Here is a 23797-nt window from a genome sequence, read left to right on the forward strand (position 1 = left end):
CGATATAAACAAGCTACAAATGAGTGTGGAAGAAAATAAAATTTTACTACATAGTATGTAACACATATAATCGTGCCTGTAAGTTAAATTACTTGCAAGTTACATTAATTGTTCAAATATGTAAAACTTTGAGCTCTGCTTTTTGTACATTATTAACGATCCATAGGTGGCTTTTGCATGAGTATGTTTATGACACTCACATCAATGTTTGAACAGTCAATACACTTTGAGACCGTCGTTGTCTTGGTATTGAGTCACAAGCAGTTGCAGGGTCCAGTAGGTCGTTCTATGAGTGATAATCCACAATTGTATACCTCAATGCGGGATTCGTTCTCACATTTGGTCCTCTCGAATTTTTCATTCGATACCTTAAACAACACACTCTTACTCGATATATGAACACATAAAAAATTTGAAACATGTGTAAATTCAGAATAAGTCACTGTTTGTGATGCTCGACTCATTAAGACATTAGCGAAAGGCTGGGGAACGAGACAGTTTGGGACGGAGAGTTTCCCAAAAGTTCATACCTACGGGACCAAATCTAAAGTACGGTCCTGAGCAATTCAGTGTGTACGTGTGGGCGATTTCGTGTCGTTTTCTACATATAATGCTTTGAGCGAAGCCAAGTGCACAAACACATAGACAAACATACATAAGCTTGTGAGAGAGGCTGTTTGAAGAATTCTCTCATGTTTTATACAAGGCTCGTTAATCAATTCGAAGTTAACACAAACTGTTTATCTTGTTTTTTGAAAGCAATTGATGAGCTTCAAAAACGGTGTCATCCTTTCAATACTTTCAATACTTAGTTAAATATGTATTTTTTCGTTTATCTGATCCTGAGTTAATGGAATCGCAAAATTTGAACACATAATAGAACTCAAACTATTGCTTAACTTTATAAGAAGTGAGACAGTTCCGCAGTTAAATAACTTTCCAAACGTAACAGAAAATTACTATAAATCTCGTTCTTACATTAAGCCGAAATGTAGGAAGGAACACCTGTATATTCATCCAAGACACTAAGAATTCACCATGGGCAACGGCATATTGGAAAACACTGTATATAGTAGAGCACATTTCACTTGTCTGACTAAGTATAAGGTTATTCACCCTGTATTACGTTAAATCCAGCTTTAGGCCACCGTTAATAAAGTCTTTTGTTAATTTTGTCATTATACTTCTTTATATCTGTCCATTTCATAGGCTTATTTTCTTTTCCTTTTTTGTAATATTAGCTTCTTACCATAAATACATATTTCAATATGTTTCTCAGTCTTTTTCATTGAGTGTATTATATGACTTCATATATTTAGAAAAACAAAAGGCTATTAAAGAACGTAAACTCCAAAATGCTTAAATACTAAACAATAATACATGTTGTGTGTGTTGCTTTCGGAAATGTTTGTAATTTCTTTTTCTTTTTACGGTAAAATCTAAATTGCTAATGAGTGTCTGGTGTGGTGTAATATTGTGTGTATGCAACTTTTTTACAATATTTGATCCAATCGGTAAACCGTTTGTGCAAACTAAAATTCATTTCATTAATAATCGAATACTAAATCATAAGCATTCTTTTCAATATCACATTTGAGTATAATATATTCAAAATCTCAAATTTCAGTGTTTGTCTTCCTCAAACTACAAAGTGTACAACACATTTGAAACATTTCAGATAAATTTAGAATCATATGTCAACTCACAAAATAATTTCTTCGACCTTCCCATTGTTTAAAACCCATATGACAAAAACATTTTTCTTTTTCTTTGTGTTCTTAGCAGCAATAACAACGTAAATTTGCATTTTCAGTAATCAGAAATCATCAATATCGACTGAAATATTGCGTAGCCATTGCTGTTGGTGCACGGATTTCTACAATATTGGTGAACATACCATCATTAAATGAAACGCTTATAACATTGTCTTCAACAAAACATTTTACACGCAATAACAATCATCAGCTTATAACACGCTAAGAATATCCACAGGTATTAATCGTAGGCGAACATTATATGAAGGATACACTACCCACCTCAAATAATATCAAGCATTTACAATAATGGTTCTCTACTCATTTAGCCATAACAGAATAGGTATTCGGAAAGTGAGGAAGAGTAACCATCATCCCCAAAGGTGTTCTGCCCTTTACTACCTATAACGTCACGTTTACATGCGCACATTACAGTAAATCTAGATAAAGATGCTCTTAAGTAGCCTTTTAGGATTTCAAAATTGCCCTAAGTCAGTATTTCCGCTCGACTGCCATTCAAATAAATTTAATTGCATACAACGCAGAAGTGCTTCAAATACGATCATTTTGTTCACTCAGTGACCATTCTTAATATCCATGTGCGAGGTTAACTCATGCCTCCTAAAATGAGTGTACTTTAAGTAGCATGTGTTCATGTGATGGAAGCAATGTATTACGAGTGTCACTGAATTTATTTTTTCCCTGCACAAATTCTACATCGTCTTGAAATTCACTAATTTCCACGCTCCAGCGTAATAATCTATTATTCCATGGTTTGACACATTTAAGGAAGAGAAGAGCATGATGGTCAGTGACAATAATTATACATGTTCCTAATGACATATGTTTCCATTTTCTTAAAGCGTAAATTACTGCTAAGCATTCCAATTCTGAAATTGTGTACCGATGTTCGCATGGTGTCAAAGTACAGTTAATGCACTGAATAATTCGCTTTCTGTTACCCTGCCAAAGTGTACAGCCCAATCCGACTGTTAAAGTATCCACCTGAGTGTAAAAGGGTTTTAAATCAGCTGCACGTGTTAACAAAACGTTAGTGCAAATATCCCTTTTAATCTTATTAAATGCTTGTTCACACTGTTCACTCCATTGCCATTTTCGGGCTTTAGCCTGCAATTCACATAATGGGGCTGCTTGAGTAGCGTAATTAAGTTGAAAGTTCTGTTACCACACATATAATCCTCATGCAGGTTGCACATTTCAACATTAGTTGGTGTTATTATCTCGTTAACTGCTTTGATTGTTTCCTTTTTTATTCTGTTTGGGCTAATAATATATCCTTAAAACGATACTTCCGGCGCTCAAAACATGCATTTATCAATATTCAGCTTGATGTCCCCTAAATTTTTTCGGAAATTAGCTTTTACAAATTCAATCCTTCCCCATAAGTGTTATTCGTGACCAACTTGTCATCGGTATATCTGATGATCTTGCTGTGTACGTCGACCTAGCACATGGGACATCATTGCGTTAAGGTTAGTGTAAGGGGACAAGTTCGCCGATAAACGTCACTACAGTCTTCGTATCTCTCCCATGTATTTTTTACCATTCACGAAAATTTACAATTTATCGTACAAATTTCAACCTAGAGACTTCATTTTTTTAGAGAAGGAACTTCATAGCTTATTAAAGGGAAGAATCCGTGTCGATTTTTTAATTAGAATTTTCTTCATTGTTGAAACAGTCCCACTCTTAAGAGTTGGGATATCGTTTTCAACAATCAAGCCATTTCAACAATGAAAGAAAATTCTAAATAAAAAATCGGAACGGATTATTGCCTTTGATATATTATGAAGTTCCTTTTCTAAAAATTTGAAGTTTTTAGGTTGAAATCTGTAAGAAAAATAGTGAATTTTCCTGAAAAGAAAATAATACATGTGAGAGATACGAAGACTGTAGTGCCATCTATCGGCAAAACTTGTCCCTTTAAACCAACCTTAAGGCTTGTCCGCCATTATGGTATCCAAAGGGTACTCTGATATTGATACCACTGTCCCTCAAAATTGAACGTTGTATATAGTTGATATTTCGGGTGCAAGTAACTCCAATGGTACCAAGATTGGTGTTCCAGAAGGGTGGTGGACAATTTTCCTGCAATTTAGCCAACAAAGCTATCGTTTCTGGTTTAATTTGCTACAAAACTGAATGTTCATTTATAGATCTCACATCGATACATAGCCTCTGTTTATCATAAGGGGGCGCGGTGGGTCAGTGGTAAAGCGTTCACCACCGGTGTTTGGGGTCCCCGGTTCGATCCCAGCCAGCGCCGTGTAAACTTTGTAGTAAACAAACACCGTGTTCGTGGTTTTTCTTGGGGTTCTCCCGTTTCCTCCCACTTTCTTCATTCCATTATTTCACTCATCTTTTTCAATACCGTCTCCTTTAGCCTAACCTGCATAATCCTGGAACTTAAAACTCAAAATTTCATTTCCTTTGCTGTTTATTATACTTTGGAAGAACTAAAATATGGTTACTGTCAATAGATTGACAATTTGTGATAATCCCCAATTGCAAGAACTTTTTGGTCTCACCTCATAGAGAAGGGAAGTATTTATATGCGATCGAATACTGTTTTCTAACCACTTGTTTGTTCGTATTGATTTCCATTTCATATTGAAATTCTTTGAACCTGGCGGAGTAATTCGTAAAATTATCTCTATACTGAAACAATAAATCCAGTAAATGCTCTTTTTAATTTGTGATATAGTTTGCTTGCACGACTAACAGCTGCTCTCAATTGCTCTGCTGATGTTATTCGTTTAACAACCGTATCATCCTGATTACAAGTAATACTACTAATGGGTGGGTGTTCTGTGTTGATATTTTCATCAGCTGATTGGACCAAAGTGTCATTAGCATCACCATAATTGTTTTATTCAATGGGGAGAAGAGAGACTAATATTCTAATGTCGTATTCTGTTATTACTTTTTGTTACCTTGACTAACGTTAATGATACTTTGTAATTGCTCAGATGCATTCAGACCTATAAAAAAATTTCTCATTAAGGTCGGCTACTTCAAAAACTTCTAATGTGAATGCAAGTGAATCTTTTTAACATTGATGACGGTCCTTCCTCTACATTTTATCTTAAGATTCCCACTATAATCTACAATGTGGACATTTTCAGTTGATTTTAATTTTGGAAATGGAGTATTCTTTGTAATTTCCTTCCAAAAATCATAAGATACTAGCGACGTTTTGCTATCGTCTCACACAATGTTCTTATTCTATGCCGTTCACACTCGCGTTAATGTAGACAGAATATTGTCGACCATTGGCCGTGACAATAGTTTCTTCAAATTTAACTTCTTCTGTGTGACTTCTTGCGTCCTGGCGTACGCGCCTTTGGCGTGGGAGACCCGGGTTCGATTCCAGGCGGGAGCTCATGTGGTTCGGATTCCACGTTAATCAGTAGGTCCACGTCTCATATAGCCTCGCTGCTGAACGGGACGTAAAACTCAAAATACACTCAACTCATTCTTGCGTCCTGACCTAAATCCGACTCAGATTCAAATGTAAAATTTCGAACGCGAAATACGCTTTTGGGATTTGACTACTTTTTCTCTCGACGAATATCCCAACTTGAAACCCATCTCCATTCAGTTTTCCGGTCTCTCATCTCACTGGTCTCGAGTTCGGTCCCGGTTAGTTCTCCCATTATTTAATTTTTTTTCATTTTTAGCGTTTATTTCGTCGACCTTGATTATTTCCTCGATATGGCTCCGATTTACGGTTATTATTACTACGCCGATTGTTATCCCTATCACTGCGAAGCTCTTCTGAACGATCTTGTTCATTATTCGTACGCGCATTCTCCGAGCCATTATTCACTGCGTTAGCTTGGTTCCGTCGATTATTATTGTCATTATAACCTCGCCTTGCATTATTGTTTTCCGTTAACGTTAGCGATGTGTGCCACTGATTTTGTATGCGCTCAGCAGAATGAACCAGTGATTATCTTAAGGTCATTGTGCCCAACTTTTCTTGTGCACTTCAATTATGGCATTAGAAAAAGAGATGGGTTGAGATAAAAAGAGAATTTAAATTGAATTCCTCTAAACATTTAGTTCAAATTTAAAAGATTTTTGGTCATTAATTTATCCTCATCGAATTTCGAATATTAGGTTTTTATTTTTCAGTTTTCTGGTAAAACCCATCGACATCGATCCGCTAGCACAAGAAGTCAACGATACTAACACATAATCGGGTACGTTTGTTTAAAATGTTATGATTTGTTATTTCTTTACAGCATTTGTAGATTCAGGAACGAATTTGGAAGCCAAAGAAATTACAGCATTTAGAATTTTGAAACAGGTACACAATTTAGAATCGGAATTCGTAATATTATACTGAACCACCACTTTTGAAAATTAAAAGTATTCCGTTTCGTGTAAAGATTCTCTGTATCGAATTCTTGTTAGAGTGTTTGTTTTTGCATGATTTATTCATTCCCAGGTGTTTCCAGTTTCGAGGTGATAAGCTATAATCAAATGTTTTTACGTAATCCTATTTGGAGTTCCATTTATTTTCCTTTATATTTGTGCTTGTTTATCTGTCTCCATGCAATCATATCGTTAGAGAAATGATTAGGAAATTGAAGATATCTAGACTTGTTTAGAGAAAACAAATATTAAACTTAAACTTTAGCTAATTTCAAAATAACTATTGTCTGTTTCAGTTTTTTTTTCTTTAGTGCTGTTGACGTATATCAATGATGCACTAAATTTTGAATACGAGTTTAATTTGACAATGACACATTGTAAATTAAGTAAAATTTTTAGGAATATTTAAAATATTTGGCGATTCTTATTTGGCTTTGCAAAACTATTCGTCAGTTTGTTTTCTTAAAATGCCCACAATGAATATTCAACATGTATTTGTTGCAATAATACTGAAATTTAGATATCGATTGAGTTCAGCAATAGCGCTATTATAGTCCGAGAAGAGTTTGGAAATATTCTCATACAACCGCTTGAGGAAACCACTTTTGTCTTTTCATGATATAGTGGTGAATCAGGGTGGTGACCGGTTAGGATCCTTACGTATGTGCAATGTTTGCCAGTTGATTGCATATCTCAAAACTTTAAGTATTTAGTATATGTCATGTTGATATATACATGACATCTCCGGGTGTAGATGAAATTCCGGCTGAGTTAATTTTAGCTGGAGGCGAAAAATTGTGGAACAAGATACACAAACTCATTCTCCTTATCTGGAACAAGGAAGAATTGCCACAAGAGTGGAAAGAGTCAATCATTGTTCCAATTCACAAGAAAGGCGACAAAACTGACTGTAATAATTATCGAGGCATTTCTCTTCTGTCAACATCCTATAAAATCCTTTCAAATATTCTGTTAGCAAGATTGACCCCATACGCAGATGAAATTATTGGAGATTATCAGTGCGGATTTAGACGAAATGGATCAACTATCGACCAAATACATACCATTCGCCAAATACTCGAAAAGAAGTGGGAATACAATACCCCGGTACATCAACTATTTATTGATTTTAGAAAGGCTTACGACTCGGTTAGGAGAGAAACATTATACGACGTTCTTACAGAGCTTGGAATACCGAGAAAGCTAATTAGATTAATTAAGATATGTTTAAGTGAATCCCAAAGTAAAGTCCGGGTAGGAAAATTTTTGTCCGCGAGCTTCCACGTCGAAAATGGCCTGAAACAAGGAGATGCGTTGTCGCCATTATTATTTAACTTTGTGCTGGAATACGCCATAAGGAAAATCAAAGATAGCAACCAGGGCCTAGAGTTGAACGGCATTCACCAGGTTATGGCATATGCTGATGATGTAAATTTAATAGGGGATGATAGGAGAACAGTAGAAATAAATGCAGAGATATTATTAAACGCTTGCAGGGACATGGGTTTAGAAGTAAATGCAGAGAAAACTAAATACATGGAAGTGCGTCGGGACCGTAATACGGCAAATTGTGGAGGCGTTAAAATATTAAATAATACTTTTGATAAAGTGGATACTTTCAAATATTTAGGATCAATATTAACAGACGAAAATCATATTCGCGAAGAAATTAAATTTCGACTAAAAGCAGGGAATTCGTGTTACTATTCGATTGAAAATCTCTTGTCGTCGCGAGTTCTGTCGAGGAATTTGAAGCTTAAAATATATAAAACGATAATCATGCCTGTTGTTCTGTATGGTTGCGAAACATGGTCGCTTACTCTGAGGGAAGAACATAGACTGAAAGTATTTGAGAACAGGATCCTGAGAAGAATATTCGGACCCAAGAGGAACGAGAATGGGGAATGGCGGAAGCTTCATAACGAGGAACTACATAGTTTATACGGTTTACCCAACATTGTTAGGGTCGTCAAGTCTAGGAGGCTTAGGTGGGCAGGTCACGTAGCTAGAATGGAAGAAAGTAGAAACGCTTTCAAAGTCTTGACTGGTAGACCCATAGGAAAACGACCATTAGGAAGACCTAGGCGCAGATGGGAGGATAATATAAAGATGGATCTCGCAGAGATAGGAATACAAAGTAGAAACTGGATCCAATTAGCTAAGGATAGAAGTCAGTGGAGAGCTTTTGTGAACGCGGCACTGAACCTCCGGGTTCCATAGGCCATCGAGTTAGTTAGTTAGTTAGTTAGTATATGTCATGTTAAGAAAAGACAAGATAAAATAAATAGAAGTAAATTGACGTTTGGATTTTAGACCTTAACGTAATGTTTCGTTTCGATTTAAGAGGAAAATAACTAAATACTATCCCTACTGAGTCTTGAAATAACTCTATTTTCTACTTTTGTTGTGCCGCTCGTCGTGAATTGGCTTCGGGAAAAGGGAAAAAAAAAGAACAGTTCACACTAACTGTGTACCCCAATGGTACGACACACACTACTAGATTTGACCATATTACCGATAGTACTGATATTATCAAATGCACATGCCAGTGAGAGCGCATAATTTGGCCATTGCTCATTTTTCCCAAATGGATTCCTTGTCATTTTCATTGAATTCTTTTTGTATAATGCCTCCTCAAGGCCTGGCTGTTGACAGCCCAAATTGGGGTCGGGAAAATTATACTCAAATGTGTCATAGTAAGAATGCATAAGCATTCAACTATGAATCATTAGGAGAATTTGGCCACTCCTGCATACTTGGGGCTGCTGGACAGTAAGTTAGCGGTCGTTGATATTAGCGATCAATTCAATAACCTATACATATATATATATATATATATATATATATATATATATATATATATATATATATATATATATATATATAATTGGCTTACATCTGTGACGCATCAGTTTACAGGATAGCGCCTTATGAGCTTCATCACCTTTTAACCCATTTATAATATATCGAAATGTTTCACGAATAAGTAGTCACGTTATACAACATATATATATATATATATATATATATATATATATATATATATATGTATATATTCATTTTAATTATTTTATGTGTATTTATATGAAATATATAAATGTTAGATAGAATTTTGTTTCACGATAATTACAAATGTATAGATTTTTGTCTAGGTATTAAAACTTTACCAATCTTGTAGTAGATTTTTTGTGTTTTGTAATTGAAAAATAATTTGTATTAAAACTTTATAAGAATATTTTGAAATGTTTTCTGTTAGGATATTTTAACGATTTTTTTGAATGACATATAATTAAGGCGATGAAGCTGTTTACAAACACGAAAAACACGTATTAAAGAAAGCTAGATAAAGTCATTTTGTTTCAATGATCCTTAATCAGTTCGCCCATTGCTCAACGACTCACATATAAAGGAGAGGAATCTTAATTTCGTTTCGAGTATTAATTCTTGTGAAAAATCTCATTAATTAAATTTTAGCTTAGTCTTTATTTTCCTTCATTATAACCGATATAATTTTAAAGAAACTTCCGTTATATTATTGTATGAACAAAATGCACTCAACCAGTGGCGAAAGCGCTTATTGGTTCGAAAAAGAGAAATCATTGTTTTCAGTTTCAACTTGTCAATAACCTGACATACTAATAAAAAATGAAGAATTTAATTCTGCATATTAAATTGAATTTCGAAGTACAAAATTCATCTTAATATGCAGAATTAAATTCTTCATATTAAGTTGAATTTCGTACCTCGAAAATAAATATCCCGATTTTAGCAAATAACTGTAACAATGTACGATGCATGAGTTTAACATCTGTTTCTTCTCATAATTATTAGGCATCAATTAATACTTTGATTACCAACGGGACACATGTATCCTATACGAATTACTCATAATTCAAACATAATTGGAAATTTTGTTTTAGAAAATTCTAAATATATATATATATATATATGTTGTTCTTCCATCGGCTCAGGTGTAACCAGGAGACTGTTTAGTTTGCAAAACTGTGAAAAGATGTCAAGAATATCCCACATTAAAGAAGTCGTACACATACATATAAAAGAATATTCACATTAAGAAAATTGTTATTCAAATGGTTAAGTAGGCACGTGGTTATTGATACTGCTCATTGACTGAACAAAACAATTATTGGAGGCAATTCTGTATTCTTCATAACGACAGTGAATGGCATTTGAGCAGAAAAATATTTTAGTGCTGTTTTAAGATGCTAAAAGGCTAATAAAGAGTAGCATATATTACACATCTATTGTTATAGAATATGCGTACGTTAACGTGGTGCAGAGGCCACAGGGGAACACACATTTAGAAAATGATAGTTAATTGTCGTCAATTTTTTAATACCTTGTTTGTAGATACTAGAAGTGTAGAAAATATTTTTTGTAAGTGTTCGATAATTTCTAGAGGTGGATAGAGTATCCTTCATGTAATATTTACTTGTGGTTGATGCCCATAGATGGTTTTAGTGTGAATAAATTTGCCATTGCCAGTAAAATGTCTTGTTGAAGACAACGTTATAAGTGTTTGTTTGAGTCATCAATTGTATATTCACCAATATTGTAGAAATCCGTGCTATAATGTCAATGCGTACGTAATACTCAAGTCAATATTAGAAACGCAAATTCACATTCTTGTAGCAACTAGTAATTTAAAGAGAAAGAAAAGGGAAATGTTTGTGTTGTACTGGTTTGAAATAATGACAAATTCAAAGAAATTTTGTGAGTTGGCATGGGATCTTAATTCGTTTGAAATGTATGAATGTGTTTTACACTATGTCGTTTGAGCAAGAGAAATACTAAAATTTCAGATTTTGAATAACCTCGTATCATTTTATTATTTTTATGCTGTTGCCATTTGAGAATTTTAGTAGTCAGTGTACTATCAACATAAAGATTACCTTACCAAATGTTCTTGAGATGCATTATTACTTTTGTGTATGAATAAATATTATTTTATATAGTTATATCTAATATTAAAAGAAACGTTTAAATTTTAATAACTAATTGTTAATAAAGTGAGTTCAATATGAATTAAATGCTTACTTAGTGAATAAATAAGATTTTGAGAAGTCTATATCCGAGATTAGGAATAGTAGGGCAATTGGAATAGATAACATACCAATCGAATTCATTAAAAACATGGGAGAAAAGGGAAAGAAATAATTGTTATGACTATGCAATGAAATATATGAAACAGGAGAGTGGCCAAAAGACTTTCTCAAGACAGTCATGATACCGATGGCTAAGAAATCGAACCCAAAGATAGGTGAGGATTATAGCACTATTAATCTCATATCTCATGCTGCTAAAATTCTGCTACGAATACTGAACAAAAGGCTATATGGAAGAACAAATGAAGAATTTGAGGAACAATTTGGGTTCAGAAGAGAGAAGGGCACAAGAAATGTAATTGGATTATTAAGGGCAATCTGTGAAAGATTTAAGAAAAAGGGAAATAGGTGTATGTTTTCTTTATGATCGAGAAAAGGTCTTTGACTGAGTGAATTAGAAATTGTTGTTGGGAGTTCTAACGAATATAGGGTTGGAACGGGAAAATAGAAAACTCAAAAGAAAGTTATACATGAACAAACAAGTTAGTTCTACGATAGAGGAGAGACTGACGGAAGCGAGTGCAATTGGAAGGGAAGTTCGACAAGGATGCTGCCTCTCGCCAACACTATTTAATATCTATCTAGAAAGGATAGTTAAAAAGAGCCTATATCATGATGGCATTTCGGTCGGAGGTAGAATGATTAGTTGCATAAGATTTGCAGGCGATATGGGGCTTGTTGCAGAATCTGAAAAGAAAATCAATAAAAAGTTTGAAAAAATGAGGAAGGGATTTGAAAAATATAGTATGAAAAAAAAATGTTAGAAAGACAAAAGCCATGGTGATTGGAACGAAGGGGTCTGTGTCAAATATAAAAGTGGGATAAGAAAAAATAGAACAAGTGAATAGTTTTCGATATCTGAGTAGTATTCTTAGTAATGACATGAAGTACAAACGTGAAATAAAAGGAAGTATAGGAATCGCGAAAGAGGCCTTTAGGAGGAAGAAAATTCTTTTTTGTGGGACCTTAAACATAGAGTTGATTGTTTCTATGGGGCGGAAACGTTAACCTCACGTAAAAGTAATGAAGATCGACTGGAAGCCTTCGAAATGTGGGTGTCAAGAAGGATAGAAAGAATTAGTTGGGTCGGGTGGAAAACGAACAAGAGGATGTTAGAAATAGTGGGGGAGAATAGAACACTTTTAGATAGTATTTAGAAGAGGATTTGGTTGGGCTTTGGCAAAGAAGAAATTGTATCATCAGGGACGTCAAGGGACTATCCCGTATGTTGGCGGGAAAGACAGGGATGAGCAAAGGGGACTACTATTAATGGATGATACAAAAACAGAAATATCATATGTGAGGAGGAAGAAATTAGAGGAGGACCTTGGAGCATGGAAGCTTCCCAGCTGTGGCAAGTGACCTGCCAATAAGGGCAGAATAACAATGATATTGAGTAAATATTCTAAAATGGTGCATAGTCACGTTATCACGCACCATCATACACACGTTAGGAATTTCGATTTTACCGTCCAAACCGTTATCTGACTACACTATCGGAATTAACATACACACATTTTATGTTACTACTTAGTATCTAAGTATTTTATGTGTTTATGCTTATTTATGCATAATATTCGTGTTGTCTAATATGTTTTTTCATACAGGATGTTTCGAAACAACACTGACAAGGTTTCGGGTGTGCTTCCTGAAACCAAGATAAGACGAAAAGTTGACACCAACCTGGGTGCACAAATGAATTCTTTCGGAGTTGTAGGCTGCCGAAAACAAGAAAAATTGAAGTATTAATAGCTCCAAAAATATGGTAGGCCCATAGCTCCAAAAATATGGGACCTACCGTATTCGGGTCAAGGCTTCACTTAGGAACTAATATGTGTACTACCCAAAAATACATGTTTTTTTAGAATCCTAAGCTAATCATTCACCAATGTTTGCAGATCGAGTTTGGCTACGGTGATATAACTTGAAGTACTCAAAAACTACCTCTATAAAAATTGTTGCGCAAGTACCGCAGGATTCTGAAGCATGGATATTTGTACAGGGCACATACTAGTTCTTAAGTGAAGTCTTAACCCGACTACAGTAGGTCCCATAGTATTCGAGGTATGGACCTGTAAAGTTAATTTTTTTGTATGTCGGCCGCCTATAACTCCGAAAGAAGCATTTGTGCATCCAGGTTGGTCTATACTTTTTGTTTTATCTTAGTGTGAGGAATCACGTAGCAAACGTTGTTGCTGTTGTTTTGAAATAACCTGTACATATATAAGTTGATACAATATGTTCAATATAAATGATTGAGAAACACATCGAAACGTGTAACCATGGTGAGACCAATATTTGCAAAACAAATTATGAGAAATAAAATAGGGCGATATGGACATATACAAATGGACACAGTAGAAATAATAATAATAGTAAGAAGAAGAATTAGAAGAAAAAGAAACTGTTAATGATTCCTTAAAAGTGGTCTTAAAATGAATGGTGTCTTTAATGTAATTAGGATAAATAGCTTTGCGTTTAATGCAAGAACAAGTGCATCGTGTTTTACTATATACAATGTGGTCCCAATATGCCGTTAACCCGTATTGAATTTCCATTGACTTAAATCCGTATACAGACTGTTCCATAATACAGCGACTTCCTTAACCCTTAATTAGTCGCATGCGGAATTTTGTTCCGCACTTTTACATTTTTCTTTTTGTTTTCCTTATTTTCGATCGTATGCTTTTGAACTTTTGTCTAGCTGTCTTTTAAAGTTTCATGATTAAACAACAATACATATTTGAATTGTTACCCAAACCACCAGTGAATATTTTGTTATTTATTTTGGAGTGATGCAATTTGCGGAGCAAAGTTCCGCGCGCGACTAAATAAGTTACCCTTTTTTCTCCTACAAATTTTACGCTTTCTGTCAGTTTTTAGCCGACAACAATTAAGCGATTCGGTGACTACAAAACATATCACAAGCAAGCGCGACCACCACTATTTTTTTAAAATTTATTTTACAAAAATATATTTTCAGGTGCAATTCATTTGTAAGCAACTGAACATATAAGCGGTTCATATGTGCATTGTGCGCTCTGAAAATAAATACATAGAGAAGAGAGTCAGTCTTTTCTTTCAAACTGGATCATCATGAACGTAATGAGGACAGAATTAGAAACATGTTATATTAGAAACATGTCTTATCAAGTTTAGCTATACATGTTATTATTCTTGTTATTTGAGAAAAAGCAGAATAGTTTATTCATTGTTTAGGTACTTCTGTCTAACGTATTTTAATATTAGTTTAGGTCTTCAATAGCATAAAATAAATTAAGACGCCTATTAAAACAAATATTTTAACCTAAAATTAAATAAAAATTTAAAAAAAAACAAATATTACAAGAGTTTCACTATGTAGTTATTATGCGGAACAAAATTCCGCACGCGACTAATTAAGTAACTTTTTTCACGCGACTAGTTAAGGGCTAGTGTCACTTAAGTGAAGTTCTAATCCTTCGAAGGACAGAATACTCTACGAACATCGAATCAATTTACTCAGAACCATGTGAGCGCCATAAACGATTTCACGACTTTTTTGAGGCTCATTAATTGTTTTAATCAAAAGGAGATAGACAGTCTAAACAGAGCTAGCTTTCAGCATTTTAAATAGACCTCTTATGAAGAAAATTGCGGAAACTTCCTCTCCCGCATGCACATACATGTATGTTTGCATTTGTCTGCGTAAATTATTTGCTGCGATCGAATCGCCAGAGATCCTTATATGGCGAAGAAGAAAAGAAATCACTCAGCAGTTAACTCCATAGGAGGGTCTCTTCGTTAATTTTAGCTTAGTTTCAGCCTCGACGTTACAAATGAACATCGGAATTTAATTTCAGAGTCGAGACTACGTAGGGATTGGCTGCGATGACAACTCATTCGGGCGGCAGAATCTGATCTCGAAAGAGGTGCTGCGCAAAACCGCGCGCACCCATCGTGTTAACAACCCTTTGGTGGGCTCCATATTAAATCTGCGAACATTGTTTTGGTTAAATGTGTATAATAATAATATTTTAATATATGCCAGTGTTCAAAGTGAAACTTCATTTGTTAGTTTATTAACGAACAGGATTCTAAAGATTTCAGCGCGAGAATGCTTACATATTTTGTCGTGGAGGAACTCCGAATTTCATTTCATAGGATCAGCCTATGGACCCTGCAATTCGTAGGGTCGGACGATACAAGAGCGGACTTCAAGTTGAACCTATTGAGCAGACATCGTATTAAGTATTACAAAGATTATAATGCAATAACTACCTGGTAAATACGTCGGTAGTAATTCGTGAAAGGGGCGAGCTTGGAAAATGGTATATTATTAACTTTCTGTAAATAGAATAACAGTACATTCTGAGTATTCTTCTTAATGTAAATTGCACATTACTTATTTACAGTTACAATTATACGTCTGATGTATTACGTAGTTGAATTTCATTTTCTTGTTAGATTAGTTTTTAGCATGCAATATGCATTGAGTTAATTAAAACATTCACTTGACACCTATTAACAGTGCTTATATCAAAATACGTCCTTCCGAATTTCGATAGACGGTAGATATGAGCGCAGTGAAACTGGTTTGCTGTGGCAAGTTGGGAAAAGAGAGAGTGGGATGAAGAGAGATATAGAGCTAGGAAAGGAAAGTAATATATATATATATATATATATATATATATATATATTGTTCAAAATAAAAGTTGTAATTAGCTTACTCAGGTAAACAAAAAATGAACAATAACCAAACACACACTCACATTAACGTAATGTATAACATGTTTATTTTTTTTAATATGCAGAGAGGAGCATTTGACATTACACTCCCTTTTAACTTTTAAAGTAATAAACAATAAACATTGAATTTTTCACGATGGAAATAACGTATGAAAGCCTGGGAACCCAGAAATTTTAATATACACTATACAGGAAAAAGTATCTTGCGTTTGTTGCTCTGTTTTACAAACAAGCGTTTGCCTTCTTTGATGTTTCATATTGTTTACTTTTATTGTCTTCATGAATTTTTTCCAGCTTTCATAAATATACTGTTTTCGTAAAAGCCACACGAAAGGAAACAATTTCTCACTCTGATGAGAAATCTGAGGAGTATGCTCGATCACATTTGGGAAGAAATATGCAAACTCATGGAGATGAATATTCTAATAGATGCCAACAGTGTGGAAAAAGATTTATTCGAATATCATTTTTGGCAAGACACTTGTTAAAACATTCAATTGTAAAATCTCACACGTGTCAAGAGTGTGGGAAGGGATTTAAGGAAAGTAGTAATTTGGTAAAGCACATGTTAATACATAGAGGTATAAAACCTTATATGTGCCCAGAGTGTAAAAGGGAGTTTAGGCAAAAGTGTACTTTAGATTCTCACATGTTAATACATACAGGTATAAAACCTTACATGTGTCAAGAGTGTAAGAAAGGATTTAGGACAAAGGGTAATTTGGTAAGCCACATGTTAATTCATGAAGGTAAAAAGCCTTACATTTGCCAAACGTGTAAAAAGGAATTTACACAAAAGAGTAAATTGGCAAGACACATGTTAATACATAAAGGTAAAAAGCCTTACATTTGCCAAACGTGTAAAAAGGAATTTAGACAAAAGAGTAATTTGGCAAGACACATGTTAATACATAAAGGTAAAAAGCCTTATATGTGCCAAAAGTGTAAAAAGGAATTTAGACAAAAGGGTAGTTTAGCAAGACACATGTTAATACATAGAAATAAGAAACTTACATGAGTCAAAAGTGTAAAAAGGAATTTAGCCAAAAGATTAGTTTAGCAAGACACATTATTACATAGTTGTATAAAGCCTCACAAGCGTCAAGAGCTTAAGAAGGAATTTCGTCAAAATGCTAATTTGAAAAGTTAACATTAACATATTAGTAAACCTTAAAAATGACAAATGTGGCGAAAGAATTTTAGTCCAAAGTCTACTGTGGTAAAACATATTAGTGCAAACGAGATGTATAACATCACACACCTGTCATTACTGTGCAAGAAGATTTCCTCGAAGTTCACATTTAACACAACACATGCTAATACATACACGTGAAAAAATTCACACTGGCCAGGGATGTGCCAAAACAATCGTTATATCATGTGGCCACACGTATCTTAAATATACTCAAGGAAACTACCTCACACGTGGTAATATTTTATAGAGAGATTGTCATCCTACGTGACAAACGTGTGAGGAAAAATTTCTTTCAAAAAAGCGCTTCGCAACGCACATTATATTCATAGTGTTAGAAACCTCATAGTGTCAACAGTGGCGAGAAAGTAATTAGTTAAATCAGTGAAAGCCATTTTTTACATATAAGCGTAAGAATCGCCAAAACTGCCGAAGAGAATTTGACAACACACATGTTCTGATTCAAACGCTGTAATACTGACGTTTTCCGGCCATTTTTGGAGGCTCTCTATGTTATGCTTTGATATATATTAAATTGAGTATTCGAAATATTGTTCCTGGATACAGTTTCCCTATGAGGTTGTTGAAGACAATTGCATCTCTAAGAGTTTTGATAGACGTTAAACTTTTTCTTAAACTTATCGGATATACCAGTACATGTTTTAGGCGTAGATTAATTAGAAGCAACCCCCGTATATCCTATCAGCATTTTTTGAGTTCTGTACATATATATATTATGTATGCTTGTGTGTCTTTGCCTGTACATATATATATTATGCATGCTTGTGTGTCTTTGCCTTTTATAATAAAGCTGTGGCTACTACACTCCAGTGAGATACTGTACTCATACGTTTGTCACCAATCTGCAATACTAGTTAGTAGTTAGAATAAGAATACATTTTCAAAGTAAGCTTTCATGTCTTCTGCGATGAAAATAGAGAATAAACTAGCTATTGAGCAGTCGTGTTTTATTAAAAATTAGTTACTAGTTACTCTATAATTACAGTTACATATTTACGTTGCCTTACGAGGTAAATATAGAACTCCAGTGTCTCTCAAAGGCTATAAAGCCCATCGCGCAATAATAAGTGATTTAGCAAGAAATAAGAGTGTGTTAGTAGCATAAAATTGATTGTAAAATGAGCAATCGAAAAATATTGTGTGGATTAAATTAGTTTCCTTTTCCACAAACACCACTTAGAAGCCAGTATTAAATTATTACGTGATGATTTTCTTTATATTTAAAAGGTGAGAAGGGAAGTATTCAACTATATCCCGGAAAGTGTTTTCCACCGTAATTTTACCCACTTTCCTGATTTGTATTTTTCGTCCCGTTCTCTCCAGAAGACAGAGAAAAACTTCCTAATTTGTTAGGGAGACACTATTTATTCTAAGAAAACAGGATTAATTTCTAATTCCTTTGCTTTTGCTTATCCTTGCTGTTGCCTGCAACATTTTACTGTTAGTGTATAAAAACAAGGAGAGCGAAAATATTACCGGAATTACAAATTCATAATTAACTAAGTATACACATAAATTTAAAAGGAAATTTCAATGGGAGAACTAACTTCGTATTTGGTTAAATTTTGTTTTCACAAGGAATCTTCGATTATAATCAAAATATTGATTCATGTGTCGGATTGAACCGATTTGGGATTTCTTTTTATATTTCGAGAGTTTTATTTCAGAGTAATTCAATTTTGACAAAATGTCAAGATAGTAGTGATAGCATTCAATATAATGCTACAATATATTATATTGAATGTAACTTAATTTTATTAACATAATCACTAGTGTTTACCAAATCATATTACACGGCAAAGTTTAGAATAAATAGCGTTAGGAAAATTATTCATTGTTCATGAATTTTTATCTTTGTTACGGAAAGCAAATACTGCAACATAATAATATAACGTTAAAGAGAATTTACGTAACGAGGTTATTATATAACTTTTAGTTAACTACCATTAATCAGCATTTTAATTCCGGAATTATAACAACAAATGCTTGTAATGTTGTAAGAATCTTTGTACTAACTTCTCCAAAAATTTCTTAGATTCACAAAATTTAAATCATCCGGTAGATTGTGTTATGAGATCTTAAGGATTATCCCTGTCAGCAGAACGTTCTTTCTCAACTGAGTTTCTCAAGAGTGCATGGTTCGAGATGCTGAAGAATTCCAAAATATTTACATTAGCTTATTAGAGCATGGTAGGAGATGCTGAACGATAATAATTGTCTAAATATCTTGCATTGACCTGCTACGATTTTAGAATTTCTAAATCTTTAGATTAACTTATCAGAACAACATGAAAAAGAATACGCTAAATGATCACACAATAGTTTAAGTAGTTGCGCGATACTGATTAACACACCCACAATTGGTGTGCTCAGTATATTAGTTTATTTTCACAGACACACAAAATATATATTGTGAGTGGTGAGTCAATATTAAATATTAGAGGTATGGGACCAAAAGATATCTAATTCTTAAAGCATCTCCGCCGTGTGAGCTTTCCTGGTTCAGTGTCTAAATTTTGGGGACGAAATTGAACGCAGAAAAGTCACCTTCCGTTCACCTTCTAAAATGAACGGGAATACGAAAGTAAACATAGACTAAGCGAGAGGTAATAACTTGCATGAAATTATAACTCAAATTCGATAAATAATTTGTTTATGTATTTTCAATTATTGTGTAATGTGTTGTGTGTGAAATTCGAGCATTTCGTTCCTGACAGATCAAATACGGCATCTAAACATTGAACCTTGGCAACTGATTTAGAAAGTAATACACACCTCCAATGTTCCTAGTAGTCCTTGGAAATGATGACCAGCTCCGCAAAGGCAATCCCAGATGGATGGCGTGATCGATGGTCCTTAGGTCTTGGATGTCGTGGGTGAATTTCACTAACAGCGAGGTGTAATCTTTTACTGCTTCATGGTAACAACGATAGAAGATAGTTTAACTGAATTCAATATACCTACTTGTTTTTATAATTCGACTCTTCTCCGTGACTGTAAATTTATAAGTTTTTTATCTTAGAATACTACTTCCCGACTTTGCGCTCCGAATTTCTCTCCGCCTCTACTTCTCTACTCAGCTACTTCTGTCTCCGCCAAACTCTCTGTACTTCCTTCTCGAGACCTCCCAACTTCTGTTTTTTGTTGACTTCCTCAAATCTGGAATCTGCATTCTCACCATGACGTCAGAAGCGTGTTCTCGTTCTGCTCCAGGAAATTTCTAAGTTTCCTCATTGTTGTACAGCGACTACAATCCCTAGAATGCCTGTGGCCGCGATACTTGGCAGTTCTGACATACCCGAAATTGTGTCAGTGTTAACATTCTATAAACTTCATGACATTAGATTTCCGTAATTCTTTCCAGTAATACATAATTTAAATTTTGTTCTCATTTTTAACCATTAGATTAATCTGCCAAATTGTAGTTTCCTTAATGCCAAATTTATATAATCATTTTATAAACTGAATGCAATGTCAAGCTTTCATGTAATCTGCTTTGTTGTTCATTTCTTTTTTTAATCTGTTTCGCTGAATATCATTTAATGATCAATATCTGAATTTTACTTGTACATGAAAAGAAAGTCAAAAATAGAAAATTAAGTAAAATAAATAACCAAATATATGCGTTCTGCCACACGCCCCCGCCTAATTAGAGGCTGCTACACTGACTCACTAGATCTCAAAGGAGATCGATTATTTACCAACATCCTGTATATAAAATTTCAATATTACAATAGAATATGAAATATTACACAAAATATATTATAAAACAGATAAAACATCTAATGTCAAATTTAAATATCCCTATTTCCAAAATATTTTATTTTATTATTATTATTATTTTTTAATTCTACTACTATTTTGAAATTTAATATATACATTCAGTTTCTTATTGAACATCCTCGCTCTATCTACTGGATGCAGCGAGAATTACTACGACTCGAGACTTTATACATTACAACTTAATCATGAGCTAAATCCTTTAATTTCTGCATGTCGTCTTTTGCAGTCTCTTTGCAAGTACAAAGTTAATAGAATTTTCAAATCTCTCAACACGGGAATCTATCAGCAGTCTTGCCATTTGTGGTAATTATTCTGCTCTTGCATGATGCGTCACGGAACGGATACAAAATTTTTGACATACTGTATTCACTTTATTTTGAAAACAAACATATTTTTATTTACTATTTTATATACAACACTCACTATTGCACTTCATTTCAATAATTTATTATATCTACGAACAACGTAACATATTCTACCAGCACCACTATTAAATACACTATGACAATCAGCTTTTGAGAGGATTGCTACCCTTTTCTTGTCTTTGCTGACACCTCGGTTTTTGAAGTTCAATGTGAAACTAATTCTACGTGGCTCTTTCAGTGTAGCGTCCCTCCCTGAAACGTCTTGAACTACGTGTCCCTTTTCCCGTTGAATTTGTATCCTTGGTACCTTTTCCGAATTGATTTCCCATTTATTTCGCATTTTTGCTTGGAATTAGTTCGTAATTGCGGTTAGCTGTCGGGACCGCTATATCGCACTACACTCTCCTTTTCGTGATCCTTCTAGTGTCTTCTCTGAGTTGTGAGTGTTGAGATAAAATGTAGTAAATGACGTATTATGATCTGGCGGATTTTCTTTGTGAAGTAATTTGTGTGAGACTTCTTGTGTGTAAACTATATCAGTGTTAGTGCCTTAAAATGTTTGCTTGTGCTTGTGCACTTTAGAATATATTGGAGTAGAATAATGCATGAAGTGAGTATCTATATTGATTGTTTCTTGCAACTCCGAAGTACTTTTAAACTCTATACTATTATCACATCTATTCCTACTTTCTTGGCTTTGTTCAAACTTCCTTATTTTTACTAAAGTATAACATGTACTGATAGCCACAAATAACATCATAATCGTAAAATCATAATTACTTATACTAGATACAAATTATCGAAGTTCATCTTTCCAATATTTATCTGTAAGAGAGAAAAAGCCGTTGGAAGAAAAAGGGCTCCTTTTAAGTTCTAATATTTATCTATTATCTATTATGTGTATTTTCTACTTTCTCAGCGTTTGTCTACTTTATTGAGATCGTAAATCTACATCATTATTTAAAGTAGCCTATAATCGTTCTAGTTCTAACCTTGCACTTCTTTATACAATTTATTTATTATACGTGTAATGTTACTTATTTATTACTACAAGTGCGTGTAATATACTCTCGTTATCATAACGTACTTATTACACCTTATTTTTCCTCTATTTGTCCTCTTTCCTGCAAAAATTAACGCAAAAGTTGTGCTTAATTTTATTGCCATTAATTCCTTATTTAAATACATTTACCTCTTTCTAGAGCTGTATTTAAGTTTTCTAAGCCTTTATACATATTAATAATTGAAAACTTTTATTGTTTATAGTCATAAACGAGTTGATTTTATTATAAATCGCAGCATCTATTTCGTATGTTGTTCTTATAAACTAAGAATGGGCGGATAAAATAAGTTATCTGGGAGGCGTGTCCTTTCCTGGAAGACTGCCATCTTAAAACTAGCCTCCATACAAGGTCTCATTCCTGTTTCGTCTTTTCACCGCTTAATGTCGCTATTAGTCTGTAACTTGTTGAACGCAACGTAAATAAATAACTTCGTTCCCTAATTAACTTCTAATTTCAAAATCGAGGTAATTTCATTATGATACAATAAGTAAATGATCTTAATTTATACTTTATTGCATTTATTAATTATTATTAATCAAATATTGAACGAATATTTTCAGGAATTTTTTAAGTGTTAAATAATTTTCAAAATTTTATTATATATTAATAACTTCTTATATTTTCATACAAGATGTATTATTGTATATACCACGTACATTGGTTACCAACACCATTTTGTTCTATTTTCTTCTGTTATTTGCCTCATACATAAGTAACCTATTTCACTTGCTTATTTCCTAAATGATCTATTCCATATACGTATTTACTTCTAGTACTATTTTTTTGCTTTAGGCCTTATAGAATCCATTTAACTCTTTAACTGATAATGTTTTTCTTATGCAAAATTTAATCATTGCATAAGCGCTTACATAATATTTTTATTTTCATTATACGTATAGTACTAATAATCTCTAGTAACTAATAACTATTTTAACCATATTTGTCTAGCTTTATCTATTTAATATTATTATTTATGCATCGTTGTTTTCTTCTAAAACTTATTACTCGTGCCGTTTTGATGTTTTTGATATTTTTAACTCTATTATTTCCCTCTTTTCTCATAACAGATTTGTTAACTAGCCTTATCTAGCTTGTATAGGTTTTATCTATTTCTATCGTTCCTTTTTTTCTTTTTTTTGTTTATCCGCGTATTTCGTGATCTTAATTGGATTTCGTGAATCCACTTACTTCTTATTCGGTTGATTGGTCTAGTCTATCCTAGATACTTGATCATAGACCTATCTATACCTATGGGTGACAGTAATGGCTGATATGTAAAAATCTACTGCATGTTTTCTATATATCGGTTGAGTATTGAACCTTATTCGTTTTCCATGACTAATGTTGTTTTCTTTTTTTTTTG

General features: G+C 33.7%; 1 protein-coding gene across 3 annotated transcripts in view; it reads left to right on the forward strand.

Annotated features, from left to right (window-relative positions):
• The window catches only part of LOC145676335 (uncharacterized), a 203786-nt gene that overhangs the window by 13251 nt on the left and 166738 nt on the right, over positions 1 to 23797 (forward strand). Inside the window, exon 3 of one of the 3 annotated variants that reach the window (XM_081747174.1) lies at positions 16304 to 23081. The exons of the other annotated variants lie outside the window; for them this stretch is intronic. Within the exon in view, the coding sequence (XP_081603300.1) occupies positions 16304 to 17027 (724 nt within the window). The 3' untranslated portion in view covers positions 17028 to 23081. Of the gene's footprint in view, positions 1 to 16303; positions 23082 to 23797 lie in introns of those variants that run through there. 3 annotated transcript variants of the gene reach the window in all.

Source organism: Thermobia domestica (genome assembly GCF_964235325.1).
Source record: "Thermobia domestica chromosome 7 unlocalized genomic scaffold, izTheDome1.hap1.1 SUPER_7_unloc_1, whole genome shotgun sequence".
In the NCBI taxonomy this organism is placed as follows: domain Eukaryota; kingdom Metazoa; phylum Arthropoda; class Insecta; order Zygentoma; family Lepismatidae; genus Thermobia; species Thermobia domestica.